At 46.9% G+C, this 15,187-nt stretch overlaps 1 protein-coding gene across 10 annotated transcripts in view; it reads right to left on the minus strand.

The window, feature by feature from the left end:
* The window catches only part of LOC119969682 (rho GTPase-activating protein 39-like), a 246,893-nt gene that overhangs the window by 7,366 nt on the left and 224,340 nt on the right, over nt 1-15,187 (minus strand). For all 10 annotated transcript variants that reach the window (XM_038803653.1, XM_038803652.1, XM_038803658.1 and 7 more), the window contains 5 exons: nt 13,650-14,199; nt 8,403-8,495; nt 6,640-6,713; nt 4,527-4,726; nt 858-949 (listed from right to left, as the gene is read on the minus strand). In XM_038803653.1, the coding sequence (XP_038659581.1) occupies nt 858-949; nt 4,527-4,726; nt 6,640-6,713; nt 8,403-8,495; nt 13,650-14,199 (1,009 nt within the window). The remainder of the gene's footprint in view (nt 1-857; nt 950-4,526; nt 4,727-6,639; nt 6,714-8,402; nt 8,496-13,649; nt 14,200-15,187) is intronic.

Below are 15,187 nucleotides of genomic sequence, written 5' to 3' on the forward strand. Positions count from 1 at the left end.
TCAGTGTGCTAAACCAGCCCCTGGATTGGTAAAATACTACAGGTAGTCAATAAAAATACCTGAATTTATATTGTGCGTTTCCCTTTACAGCCAATTCAATTCTTTTCAAGTCTAGTCACTGTTGTAATGTCGGAAAGGCAGCCAATTTGTACACAAGAAGCTCTCTCAAACAGCAATGTGTTGACAACCAGATCATCTATTTTTAGTGACGTTAGTGGAGGGATGAATGTGGGCTGGGACATTGGGGGCAACAACTCTGCTCTTCTTCAAAACAGCCGCTTGTTATCTCTTACATCCACTCCAGCTGGTGGATCAGAGCCTGGGTTTCGCTTCTTAACTGAAAGCACAAGTCCAACAGTGCAGCACTCCCTCGATACCGCACGAGACTGTCAGGCTTGATTTGTGTGTCAGAGGTTCCAGTGCGACCAATTCAGCCACAGCTAACACTGTATAAAAGTGTAAAAAAAAAACAACGGAAAATACTGGAAACATTCAGCAGGTTAGGCACCGTTTGTGCAGAGAGAAACCTGTATGCCACTGACCCCTGCATAAAATTTGCTATGCAATACCTTTCGCTACCACAAGAGGTTACAATTCCACCGTGTAAATATTGAACAGTGGGATACACATGAAGCTGAGTGAAAGTGTCTTATTGGAAAATATGGTCACTGTTCACTCAGTTACAGGCACCTAACCCTCTGGCTCCACGGAAATGACTCTTACGGAGTAATTTGGGCATTTGCAAAGGATTAGTTTTACTCGGAGATAAATTACAAGTTTTAGGAAAAGGAGCAGGCCATTCGGCCCCTTGAGCCTGTTCCAGGCCACATTGTCATTAGGGCTATAGAGGTTTTTACCTGGTATATGGGGGTCAGCAAGATTGTCTGGGATCCTCCACTGGTCAACCTGTAGTTTGAGCGCATTTACCTCATCTATATCCCCAGGCACTCTGAAAGGGAAAGACACAAGCACTTCAGTTTCAGCTTAATACATTGAAGTTTTCCATGAAGTATGAGATTAAATAGCAGGCTCTCCCCACACAATGAAAAGTAAACTAGTTAGGGCACTTTTCACATGTTCACTGAGTCAGTTACCACACAGACACTGGTTCAATAGATAGATATATTGCCCTGATTTAGAAGGTGCTTCACAGAGAAGTAAATGGACACCACAGCAGTGCCCAACCAACTCACGGATTTCTACATGTACAGCACAAAAACAGGCCTTTCTGCCCAACTGACCTATGCTAGCTTGTGATTTGCTGCTTTGGGTGGAACAGAGCAAGCAAATGAAATGTGCAAGGTTGCCAGTCAGAGAAGCAGAGGGGGTGTGATAGGACATCAACCTGGTGGAGGTTTGGTGAATGAGGCCGCGTGGGACCTCAGATGAGCATTTTGTGTTTGATGCACTGGGGGAGGAGGAGGAGAGTGGAGGTGGATTGAAGTGGAAGTAGGTTCTGGTGAGGCTGGGGTAAAGTTGGATGTGGTATGGTTGGGGTAGGCTGTGCAATGGATGGGGTGAATTGGGTTGGTGAAGTTGTGGTTGGGCGGTGCGGGGGGTGGGTGAATTGGGTCGGTGTGACCTGGGTGGGTTGGTGATGTCGGGCTGTGTGGATGGGGGGAATTGGATTGGTGAAGCTGAGGTTGGGCTATGCGGGGGATGGGGTGAATTGGGTTGGTGAAGCTGAGGTTGGGCGATTCGGGGGATGGGGTGAATTGGGTTGGTGAAGCTGGGGGTGGGCGATGCGGGGGATGGGGTGAATTGGGTTGCTGAAGCTGAGGTTGGGCGATGCGGGGGATGGGGTGAATTGGGTGAATTGGGTTGGTGAAGCTGAGGTTGGGCGATGCGGGGGATGGGGTGAATTGGGTTGGTGAAGCTGAGGTTGGGCGATGCGGGGGATGGGGTGAATTGGGTTGGTGAAGCTGAGGTTGGGCGATGCGGGGGATGGGGTGAATTGGGTTGGTGAAGCTGAGGTTGGGCGATGCGGGGGATGGGGTGAATTGGGTTGGTGAAGCTGAGGGTGGGCGATGCGGGGGATGGGGTGAATTGGGTTGGGATGTGGTGAGGCATGTGTAGAAATGCTGAGAATGAAAGTTTGTGCAGAAAACAATTACATCATTTATAATTGTGTGGCGTACCTAGTATTTACAGCAGATATATAGTGAGATAAAGATACATCTAAAGACATAGAAGCAAGCTGCTAGTTTCACAAAAACTGTTCAAAGGGCACCTCAAGCATTACTGCAATACCATTCTCCTTCCCCTGCACTTAATCCTTTTCACAAGGTAGCTCTTGGGAGTGTTCAAATCATTTAGGAGCTTTCTGATTCAGAGTTAAAATCAAACTTCCCAGAAGGAAAGTTCAGTGCACAGCGGTCAACGGGAAATTGAGTGCAGGCCAAATGGTTTCACCGCCAAAAATAAACAAGTGAGAGACTGTAAACATGATGTAATTAAACTCAAGCATATTGAAGCGACAATTGGCAGAAAGTAGGTTCACCACTGTTACTCCCTCTTACAGGGTTCCTGCCTGATGTGCATTAGACATGGTGGGAGTGTTTGAAGGGGGCAGCGTAGTAAGCAGAGGAAAGTCATCAAAGGAGGGTCAAATGTTTTCTGTCTCCCTTTGTAAAGAAAGAAGGTTTACATAATCAAAGCCCATTCATGTATGAGTAGTTGGTGTGCACACAGAATGCTTCTAAAGGCACAAGTTACATGGAAATGAAGACAAATCACCACATCTTTAAGTTCAATGTGGCTTATCTGGTCACTAGCTAAAACATGCAGATCAGATGGTTAGAATCAGAGAACAGTACACCATGGGGAGACCATCAGCTCACGGTGTCTGTGCCACCTCTCTCAAAGAGCAATCCGGGGGTTGGGGGGAAGGAAGGAGGAGAGAAGGAAGAGTTGGGTTGGGGAAACATCAGTCAGAAAGCGGCACGGTGGCACAGCGGTTAGCACTGCTGCCTCACAGCGTCAGGGACCCGGGTTCAATTCCAGCCTCGGGTGACCGTCTGTGGGGAGTCTGCACTTTCTCTCGTGCCAACATAGGTTTCCTCTGAGTGCTCCAATTTCCTTCCACGGTCCAAAGACGTGCAGGTTAGGTGGATTAGCCATGCTAAATTGCCTGTAGTGTCCAATGGTTAGGTGGAGTTATAGCACAAGGGCACGGTGGTTAGCACTGTTGCCTCACAGTGCTGAGGACCTGGGTTTGATCATGGCTCCGGATCACTGTCTGTGTAGAATTTGCACATTTTCCCCGTGTCTGCGTGGGTCTCACCTCCACAACCCAAAGATGTGCAGGGTAGGTGGATTGGCCACGCTTAATTGCCCCTTAATTGGAAAAAAAATAATTGACTACTCTAAATTTATTTTTAAAAGGTGGAGTTATGGGGTTACAGGGATACGGTGGGGGCGTGGGCCTAGTTAGGGTGCTCTTTCAATGGGCTGAATGACCTCCTTCTACACTAGGGATTCTATGATCTATGATGCGGAAGGATGTTACCAGTTACAGAGGGATATAGATAAGCTGCAGAGTTGGGCTGAGAGGTGGCAAATGGAGTTCAATGCAGAAAAGTGTGAGGTGATTCATTTTGGAAGGAATAACAGGAAGACAGAGTAGTGGGCTATGGTCATTGGACAGACATATGGATGATAATGGAATAGTGTAGATGGGCTTTAGATTGGTTTCACAGGTCAGCGCAACATCGAGGGCCGAAGGGCCTGTACTGCGCTGTAATGTTCTATGGTAATCTTCCTCCTTTGTAAAGGAAGTTACCATAATCAGTGGATGACAATGAGTGTGTCCAAGCATCTGGCTTGCACATGGACTCCTCCTGGGGGCCCAGGATACACTGAAACTCCAGCGATCCTGACGGAACTCGTGGGTGGGAACCATTACCAGCTGAGTAAAGCAGCAGGATCAGTTGTGAAAACCCCACGCTCACCACAACCCAATTAGCCTGTTGAAACTGCCGGAAATGCAGCTCGGAACGAAGACTTATTGAAGGAAAACCTGCGTGAAAGCTCGGCTGTCAAAATTCCCATCTGACTTCACTTTCAGATACCAGGGCAGCGCCGAATTCTACGCCTGCGAGGCCAGGAGCTTTTTGCTCTGTTCCTTTTAAAACTAATGATTGAAGGAATGATGTGATCGAAAGGAAGTGGGTGTCATTGAGATTTGCAATGTCATTTTCTTTGCTCTGGAATTTCCAGACTTTCTGATCCCACTGGAACATCTGCCTTGGCGGAAGAACAGTGTTTCATCAGCTGCAGCCCCACAATGGTGTCCGAGAAGACAACAGCAGAGAGAGAGGGGGAGAGAGTGAGTCAAGGCCGTAGGATTTTCATCGGAGTGCATGTTGTCCGACAGAGTGCTTGAAATTCCGCAAAGAGTTTGGAGCAAAGCAGTGGGTTCCTCCTACACTTGAATCTTTTAACTTTGAACAGCTCTAGAAAGATCTGCAGAGATAACAGAGCCCTGCCCCGCACGAGGGATTCGGGTGCACAAGCTAGGACCTTACCTGAAGATGCCTTCAACCTGCGCGCCACCCAATCCCAATACTTTATTGGAGAGATGGGTCTGAACCCAGGGCAGCTTCCTCTCTGGGTAGCGCTCACGTTGTCGTTCCATTATTTCCTCCAACGAACTGCCAAACATGGAAGCTGTTAGGATGGCATTTTTTGCGTGATAGATTTCTTCAATGGTTGGCTTTCTGAGACCCTACAGATGGAAGAAAAACTCATTTCAGTCCAGCTGGGATTTAATTCTGAAAAATCAACGGCACATTTTTCTTTCTCTTCTGTTTTGATCGTCTCCATTTCTTCTCTTCGTCAGCTCAGAACAAAATCTACTCCAGCCCTTTTGTCATTCCCACTCTCAATCTGCCCGGTCAGAAGCATGCCCAATATTGCAAGAGGACAAGGGGAGTGGTCAGAATGCGGCACCTGCCACCTCATGGGGCAGCTGAGGCATTGATGCGTTTAAGAGGGGGCGAGGTTAGAAAATTAGGTCAAAGGAATAGAAGGGATATGCGGATAGAGTGAAGATGAAGTAGAGGTGGGAGATGGTTCAGCTGGAGCATAAACATAGTCATGCACCAGCTGGGCCGAATGGCCTCTTTCTGTTACTGTGTAACTCTGGGGATCGTTCCTTCTGTTTTGTGCTTGCCCCTTGATGTTAGGGTCAAGATCTCAAACTCACTGCCGAAAGGCAGAACTTCAAAATGCAGACCTTGCAGAATCAAAGGATTCTACAGCAAAAAAAAATGTGAGCTGCAGATTGTTGCCTGCTTGCAAAAAAAGAACACAGTAACAAGACTGTGCTACAGACCGGAGGTTTGAACATACAGTTTCAAATTTAGAATCACAATGTTACACAACAGGAACAGGCAAAATGGCTCATGCAGTTTGTGCTGCTGTTCCTCCACAAGATGTCTATTCTAATGCTGTATATTCTTCATACACTTTTAACATCTCTCTATTTCCAGCTAATCGCATTTCCTTTTAACAGCACTAATATACATGCTGTTCAACAAAAAAAATCAGGGACAGAAATTTGGACATTTTATTCACCTACATGTCAATCAAATTTAGAGTACTCAATTCTTTTTTTTCCATTTCAGGGGCAATTTAGCGTGACCAATCTACCTACCCTGCACATCTTTGGGTTGTGGGGGTGAAACCCACGTAAACACGGGGAGAATGTGCAAACTCCACACGGACAGTGACCCGGGGCCGGCATTGAACCCGGGTCCTCAGCACCGTGAGGCAGCAGTGCTAACCACTGCGCCACCGTGCCGCCTCCATCATTCATTTTTTCTAACCTTCGCTTCAACTCTTAATTTGAATGGCTCCTCTTGCTAAGGCAGCACGGTGGCACAGTGGTTCGCACTGCTGCCTCACAGCACCAGGGATCCGGGTTCGATTTTGACCTTGGGTGACTGTGCACGTTCTCTCAGTGTCTGCATGGGTTTCCTCCGGGTGCACCGGTTTCCTCCCACAGTCCAAAGATGCGCAGGTTGGGTGGATTGCCCGTGGTCAACATGCGAGGAAGAGGAAAGCGAAAATGCTGGAAAATCTCAGCAGGTCTGGCAGCATTTGTAGGGTGAGAAAAACGCTAACGTTTCGAGTCCAATGACTCTTTGTCAAAGTCATCGGACTCGAAACGTTACCTCTTTTCTCTCCCTACAGATGCTGCCAGACCTGCTGATATTTTCCAGCATTTTCTCTTTCGTTTCAGATTCCAGCATCCGCAGTAATTTGCTTTTACCAATGTGCGGGGTTGCGGGGCGTGGGCCTGGGTAGGGTGTCCTTTCAGAGGGTCGGTGCAGACTCGATGGGCCGAATGGCCTCTTTCTGCACTGTTGGGATCCCAAAGCCATATTACGAGTTACGCTGATGTAGGGTGGGCATTGCAGAAGCAGGAACAACCCTCTGTTATTTTCCACTAATGGCCACTTAAATTCCAACACTGGGAACAGAGACGTCATCTCAGCTTCTCAAGGCTGCGAGTAATGAAAGTGAACAGCAGGGTAAGATGCACGGCAATACAAGGAATAAAGCGACGGAATTAAACGGATCTCTAAATTGAAGGGGAACACTGTCAGGAATAAATAAAACTATTCAGCTGCAGACCTTCTTTCCTCCTGTCACAGCAACTTTCTGAAGCTTGCGGTAGCAGAATTTTGCATACGTGCTGATGAGAAGCTCTAAAAGGAAAGCAAAGGAACAGTCAGTCAGTCAAGCAGATGCATCACCTTAGCATGATGAAATATCCGACACACACTGCCTACACTCCACCTTACAGATGCTCAGCAACACACACCAGGTCCTGGTGTTTCTATATTGATTTACACTCTGTGACAGGCATGTGGTATAACCACACTAATATGAAGGAACCACATTTTTGTGGCTCCCAAGCGCGAATGTCAAAAGGGACAAAAAGCAGAATGGCAGCACAAAGATGGCATTGAAAGGGCAAAACAGATCTTTTTTTAAAAAGTTGGCATTCACGTAGTGCTTTTAAAATTTTTTTAAAGTACCCAATTCATTTTTTCCAATTAAGGGGCAATTTAACGCAGCCGATCCACCTAACCTGCACATTTTTAGGTTGTGGGGGTGAGACCCATGCAGACACGGGGAGAATGTGCAAACTCCACACGGACAGTGACCCAGAGCCGGGATCGAACCTGGGACCTCGGCGGCATGAGGCCGCAGTGCGAACCTACTGCATCATCGTACTGCCCCTACACGTTGTGCTTTTCACGACTGCCGGATGTCACAAAGTGCTCCACAGCCAATGAATCTGAAGTACCTTTGAAGTGGAGTCACTGTCGCAATGATGGAAATGCAGCAGCAAATTTCGCACACAGCACACAGATAGTAACCTGATAATCTGCTTTAGAGACTTTGACTGAGGGATAAATATTGGCCAGAACATTGGGGATGTAACTCCCCTCCTGCTCCTCTTTGAAATTGCGGGACGAGATCTTTTACATCCACCAGAGTAGCCGATGTTGCCTCGGTTTAATGTCTCATCCGATAGGCAGAACTGTGACAGTGCAGCACTCCTTCAGTACCGGACCAGGGCGTCAGCTTTGATTTTTCTTTCTGCTGCAGAAGTAGGTTTTGAATTTGGGATCTCGTGACTCAGAAACGAGACAGAATTCCCCAACTGAGCCACGATCTGCCAGCTTCAGAAAAAAGTTTTTAAAAGGAGTGACTGGGGCAGCACGGTGGCGCAGTGGGTTAGCGCTGCTGCCTTACAGCGCTGAGGTCCCAGGTTCGATCCCGGCCCTGGGTCACTGTCCGTGTGGAGTTTGCACATTCTCCCCGTGTCTGCGTGGGTTTCACCACCCACAACCCAAAGATGTGCAGTGTAGGTGGATTGGCCACGCTAAATTGCCCCTTAATTCGAGAAAATGAATTGGGTACTCTAAATTTAGAAAAAAAAAGGAGTGAATGCACAACTTCTTCATGGTCCCCTTTCCAATCAAACTTCTAAAAGCAACTGAGGAAAATCATGGATGCTTCAGTTAAAAGTTGATTCTGCTCTGGCTAACATTAAACTCAATAACCCCACCCAGCTGTTTCTGCGACGGAATGACTTGTACGGGTAACTTAGATAAAAGTAGAGACATTTTTTTTTAAAAGCCCGTTCTAGCCTTTGATGAAATGCTCCCATTTAAATGCTTACATTGAACTGACTGTCTATTAAATGCTTCCAGTTAGGCCAGGCCAAGCAGCAGAAACCCTTGTAAAACACAACTTCAGAACCTTGTAAAATTGTCAAAAATACACAAGCTTGCTGCTGTTTTTTTGACCTTAATTAGAAGGAAACAAGCGAGCGCAGCCATGATCATTTCAGCAGCAACCCGGTCAATCTGCTCAACACCTACCTTCCTCCTCCTCCATATTCTGCTTTCTCTTTTTCCTTGATTTTGAAAACTTCTTGTTTTTCACTTCGACTAGTTCCTTGATACGTTGGGTTACTGGAATTTAGAAAACAAAAATGAAGAAGTACAACTAAAAAAGATCACTCAAAAAATGTGACCGGGCTATTGCAGTTTTTAAAACAATAGGATGGCAGGAGACACTTTTCAAACGGTATAAAAATACAGCCCGGCTGTGCACAGCGCGCAGTATTCTCCGGCAGCTGCACTAGGAATTAGGAGACGAAAACAAACCAGCGCTGTATTCCCTGGAATTTAGAAGGTTACGGGTAATTTGATAAAACGTTGAGTCATTAAGGGCGATAGGTGGGGAGGGTGATAGCCGGTTAAACGTCTAGTATACAGTGTCGTACGGGGAGACATAGAACATACATACAGTGCAGAAGGCAGCTATTCAGCCCACTTAAGCCCTCACTTCCACCCTATCCCCGTAACCCAATAACCCCTCCTAACCTTTTTTGGTCACTAAGGGCAATTTATCCTGGCCAATCCACCTAACCTGCACGTCTTTGGACTGTGGGAGGAAACCGGAGCACCCGGAGGAAACCCACGCAGACATGGGGAGAACGTACAGACTCCACACAGGCAGTGACCCAATCCAGGAATCGAACCTGGGACCCTGGCGCTGTGAAGCAACAGTGCTAGCCACGTGAGCTACCGTGCTGATATGTGATAGGGCAGAAATTTCTGTGGGCCCCTGTGGCGTGTTCCGCGGCGGCGGAGGGAGTGGCGTAGTGGGATTGTCGCTGGACTAGCAATCCACAAACCCAGGGTAATGCTCTGGCAACCCAGATTCAAACCCCGCCAGGGCAGACGGTGGAATTTGAATTCAACAAATAATAAATAAATCTGGAATCAAAAGTCTAATGACGACCATGAAAGCATTGTCGATTGTTGAAAAAACATCTGGTTCACTGATGTGGTTAGGGAAGGAAATCTGTCATCCTTATCCGGTGTGGTCTACATGTGACTCCGGATCCACAGCAATGTGGTTGACTCTTAAATGCCCTCAGGGATGGGCAATAAATGCTGGCCCAGCAATGCCCACATCCCATACACAAGGAAAGAAGGTGGCCCGCCTTTGACCTGTGGTGGGATCAGCTGTCAACAGGGTTTCCTATTCTATGCACTCCCCGCCGCTGGCAGACCTGGAGGATCCCAACAGCGGGAAAATTCCAGCCATAGTCTAAAGGTTAGAACCGGACCTTTCAGGGATTACATTTTTGACAGTGAAAAAGGTGGTGGAAATTACGAATTCCCTTTCACCAGCAGTGCTTGCTGCTCGGCCAACAAAAGGTATTAAAGTATCTGAGGTGAGGCATGAGATTAGGTGACAGATCAGCCATAACCTGACTGATTGACAGAACAGGCTGAAGGGGCTGAATGACCTAGAAAAACAATGGGCTTGCATAAGACCATAAGACATAGGAGCAGAATTTGGCCATTCGGCCCTTCGAGTCTGCTACACCATTCAATCATGGCTGGTATGTTTCTCATCCCCATTCTCCTGCCTTCTCCCGCATAACTCCAGATCCCCCTATATATTTCTGTTGGTAAATATTAGAAATAATGTCTAGTTTTATGTGGGTTTAATGTAGTGTTTCAGTGTAAGGAAGAGTAAACCGTATAGTTAGATTCCTGCTGGACAAAGGTGTTTGTATGTGTGAGGTTTTGGTTTTGTGCTTCGATTGTGCTTACAGAAGTTACGGTGTGAAGAGTAAATAAAACTCAGCAGACGTATAAGGTCGTTGTTCAGCAACATTTTAAGGGAGGAAGGCTTTTGAGTTTGGTGTTTTAACTGACACCCAGAACAGTTGAAAATAGGATGCAGCTCGGCGGCGGCGTTGTTAGCACTGCTGCCTCACGGCACCGAGGACCCAGGTCACCGTTCGTATGGAGTTTGCACATTCTCCCCATGTCTGCATGGGTCTCACCCCCACAACCCAAAAAGATGTGCAGGGGAGGTGGATTGGCCGAGCTAAATTGCCCTTTAATTGAAAAAAAGTAATTGGGTATTCTTAAAATTTAAAATAAAATAAAATTTAAAAAAAGATAGGATGCCAGGAGTGAACATCTCTCAACACTGCCAGAAGAAAGTTGGACAGGTCAAGGGGGCTGCCAATAGGCACACTTCTAAAAGAACCAGATGTGCAATCCAAAGGCTACATCATGCCCGAAAAATAGCTCATCGCCGTGCAGAGTGGCCGATAAAAGAGAGACCCCATTCCCAGAAACTACCCGGCTCTCAACAGCTGGCGAGATCCAAGGGGATCTACCGAGCTGTTGTGATGTAAAGCCGCCCATTGTGGGCAGGATCACCTTTTGGCGAATCTGCATATTGAAGCGAGACAGCTAGTCTCACTTTAATGTGCAGATTCCTGAGGTACCTGAGGCTTTGGGGTCTATCCCATTTGCCTTGGAGACCTTGAATGAGTGTCATTTGGTACTGGTCTCCACAAACAGAAGGACCAGACTGAATTGCACGTGGGGGTCTCCCAGGGGATTGGAGGCCTCCAGGTGCATCCCTTTGAGCAGGGTGGTGCCAGCATGGCACTTCCAAGGTGCCACTGCCAGCTGGCATGAGCACTGCCGAGATGCCCAGCTGGCATTTTATGTACACGAACGATCGGCCCTGGGGGTGTTGTGGGGGGATCCTCTCATAGTGTGTTCAGGCCAGGGAGAGAGGGAGAAAGAAAGGTCAGGAGTTGCTTTGGGAGCCTCAGAGATCCGGACACCACAGAACGGAGCTCCTTCATGTACAAAATGGGGTTATGTTCCCCGCTGAGGCACCTTATACATCGCGAGTCTTGTTGTAGCCATGTGTTTCTCAATGCTGTTCCCATGGATCTTTGTTCCCAATTAGTTGAATCACGAGTGTTATAAGTTAAAGAGACAGCTGCAGTAACCAGATTTGAAGTGGAAAAGCAAGTAAATCAAAGGTTTGTGTCATCTTAGTACAGTCTGAAAATCGATCGTTAAAGCAATTGTGAAGCATTTGTGCAAAAAAGTGGCACGTGGTTTTCACTGTTGCCTCACAGCGCCAGGGATCCGGGTTCAATTCCGGCCTTAGATCACTGTCTGTGCGGAGTCTGCATGTTCCCCCTCTATCTACGCGAGTTTCCTCCGGTCGCTCCGGTTTCCTCCCACAGTCCAAAGATGTACGGGGTAGATGGATTGGCCATGATAAATTGCCCCTTAGGGTCCAGGGATGTGCAGGTTCGGTTCTGGTGTTGCGGGGATAGGGCAGGGGGTAGCTGGTGGAATGCTCATTTGAAGGGTCGGTGCAGACTCAATGGGCCAAATGGCCTCTTTCTGCACTGTAGGGGTTCTATGATTCTTTTTATTTAAATTTAGAGTGTCCAATTCATCTTTTCCAATTAAGGGGCAATTTAGCGCGGTCAATCCACCTATCCTGCACATGTTTGGGTTGTGGGGGCGAAACCCGCGCTTACACGGGGAGAGGAATTCTATGATTCTGAAAATATTCTGAAGTGAGAGGTATAAAACCTGGATGCTGAGTTCCTTGTTAAAAGTAGAGCGTTTGAAAGAATAGTTTGTAACTCCTGGAGTGGATTTCTAAAAATACCAATAGCTGAGGGAACGTATTGCTTAAAAGACTTGAAAGTGTGCCTTTTTGTTTTTAGTGGCAGCACGGTGGCACAGTGGTTAGCATTGCGGCCACGGCGCTGAGGACCTGGGTTTGAATCCCGGCCCTGGGCCACTGTCCGTGTGGAGTTTGCACATTCTCCCCGTGTTTGCGTGGGTTTCACCCCCACAACCCAAAGATGTGCAGGGTAGGTGGATTGGCCACACTAAATTGTCCCTTAATTGGAAAAAATAATTGGGTGCTCTAAATTTAAAAAAAAAAAAGTGTGTCTTTTTGAAAGCAAAATTTTAAATCTCTTGTATGGATTCCGGGGTTCAGTGAAATGAGGTTGCTCACGGAATCGTCTGGGGGATTTTGAGGAGCATTCCACAGAAATTCACTCGGGTTCAGAGTGGAGTGTGTCTCACCACAGCCAGCCTGTGTGTTTAAAGGGACTGTGTGTTACTGAGACTATTATAGCCTTTTTGTAACCTGTGCTAACCTTAAAATCTGTGTCTGTTTCTGAAGCTTTGGGGGGGGGGGGGGGGGGGGGGGTGGTAAAGGAGTATTGTAGGATAAATCAAACTTTTCATGATTAATAAATGCTTTTATCTTGCTGTTAAACTAATTAGCAGCCCTGAGAATCTGTTTCTCCGTGTTTTCTAAAAAGTAAAAGTTACAGTCTTTTGAGCCAGGGTCCATTCTGGGATCTTCCCGTCCAGTTGGAACACCAAATGGGATCATAACACCTTTCACGGCCTCAGGGTGTCCTTCAGCACTTTAAGCTAGTTAAGTACTCGGAAATGTAATAACCGTTATAATATAGAAAACAGGATAGTCAATTTGTACATAGCAAGCTCCCACATACAGTAATAATGACCAAATAAAAATGTGCAACATTGATTGTGATACACAATTTGGCCAGGACACTGTAGAACTCCCTTATTCCTCTTTCAAATAGTCCCATGGAATCTTTAATCCCCCCCTTGAGACAGAGCCTCAGTTTAACACGTTATCTGAAAGAAGGCAACTCTCGTCAGCACAGCATTGCTCAGTTTATGCAGCGGCTCAGCCATATTCCCTGGTTCTGGTTCAGTCTCCCAGTCTGGGTTGAGTTAATGAATCTTAAATTGTGATGGTGGCGAGGCCACTGTAAATGGCCCAGGATTCGGACATCAGGGATAAGAAAAAAAAATGTATCCAGCTTTCCTGATTCTTGACAGTGACAGGTGCTGCAAGTGTACAGGCATTGACCTTGCGGGGAGAGGTGGGTGGGGTTGTTGGGTAGCTCCGGGGACCTAAATTCCACTCAGTCAGCAGTAAATCATGCGTTTTGTGTCAGTTTTCCTGCACCCCCAGAAGCACATCCCAGCAAACAGTCAATGCCTCAGAGGGATGAGAAAAGGGGCAGAAATAGACCTGAAACACAGTGGGTGCAACATGCAAAGATTATCCTTTCATTTCTTAAACTCCAGACCATTGTAGCGAAATACATAAATACTAAATATTACATTTTATAAACCTTACATCTGATGGACAGAACTGCAAACGTGTTAGTCAATGCATTATTTCACAAAAAGGAACTGCAAGAATATAAGCTCACATACTTTTCATGTCATGAGCAGGGTCAGTGTGCCGATAGATGTACCCTTCCAGGTAACACTGAAATTTGGGCGATGGAGAAAAGAAGGCTAAACAGACTGCCATAAGTTCCCAGCCGTAAGCCAGGCTTTGGTAACACAGATTGTCCGTGGTCTGCCTGCACAGTTGGATGTAAAGCTCATCCCGGATCCCCTGCATTGTCCAGCACTTGGTGACTATCACCAGAGCGATGGGGACCCTCTCCATCCGTGATTGCCGGTCCCCCATGTACATCTGCACCAGCTTGAAGAGTTCGCAGGCGTCCTTCTTGATGATCCGATCATTGGTGACCAACATTGGCTTCTTGATGGAGCCGCCAACCCAGGAGAGCATGTTGGCAATGGAGAGCCTGCGCCGGAAGATCCCCCGAGTGTGCATGTTCAGGTGTTTAGCTGCCCAGTCTTCCATGCTCTTCTCTGGCAGGGGTTTGCGTAGTGTGGTATAAGGAAAGTGATAGCCCACATTGCAGGTCTGCCCTCTTGGGTCAAGTTGAGGGCTGCTGCCCATGTTCTGAGCCTGAGATTGGGGGGGGTGGGGGTGAGGGAAGAAAGAGAAACATTGTAAAATTTTTGTCAACATCAATTTGCTGCACGCAACAACTGCATCACTAAAACAAATCCAAGGCTGTATTATCTGAGCCTGAATTATTTTGTCACCAGTACAGATCCCTCGGGTGTACCCAAACAGGCGCGGGAATGTGGCGACTCGGGGCTTTTCACAGCAACTTCATTGCAGTGTTAATGTAAGCGCTCCTGTTTCCTCCCACAGTCTAAAGACGTGCAGGTTAGGTGGATTGGCCATGCTAAATTGCCCTTAGTGTCCAAAAAGGTTAGGAGGGGTTATTGGGTAATGGGGATAGGGTGGAAGTAAGGGCTTAAGTGGGTCGGTGCAGACTCGATGGGCCGAATGGTCTCTTTCTGCACTCTATGTTCTATTATTTGGGTTTCTATTACCCTATGTGTGGTGAAAATGTTATCCTGATTTCCTTCCAAATAGCCACGCTCTAATTTTAAGATTATGCTCCAGCTTTCCTGATTACCTCCCATTTAGAGTTAATAGTTTCTCTGCAGCTGCCCTACCGAATCCTTTGAACTGCTGAAAAAGGGTGGTGTCATCCAAATGAACGTCTTAGACAAGGAAGGTAGTCAGCAGTGAGTTTCTTCGATACAGAGCTCAGCCATAAAAGCTGAAGTGCTTTACAGCCAATGAAGTACTTTAAGTAGAGTCACTGTGGTTACATCGGAAACACAGCAAGCTCCCTCAAACAGCATTATGATCATGAGCTGATGATCCGTTTTTCTGATGTTGGCTGTGAAATGAATATTGGCCAGGGCACCAGGGGAAACTTCTGTGCTCTTCTTCAAAATAGTGTTGTGGATATTTTTTTAAAAATTAATTAACTAACTTTTTAAATTTTAAAGTGGCCAATTCCGCCCCCCCCACCCCCCAATTGAGGGGCAATTTAGCGTGGCCAATCAACTAACAGATACATCTTTGGGTTGTG

The sequence above is a fragment of the Scyliorhinus canicula genome, chromosome 7 (assembly GCF_902713615.1).
Source record: "Scyliorhinus canicula chromosome 7, sScyCan1.1, whole genome shotgun sequence".
Taxonomy (NCBI): Eukaryota; Metazoa; Chordata; class Chondrichthyes; order Carcharhiniformes; family Scyliorhinidae; genus Scyliorhinus; species Scyliorhinus canicula.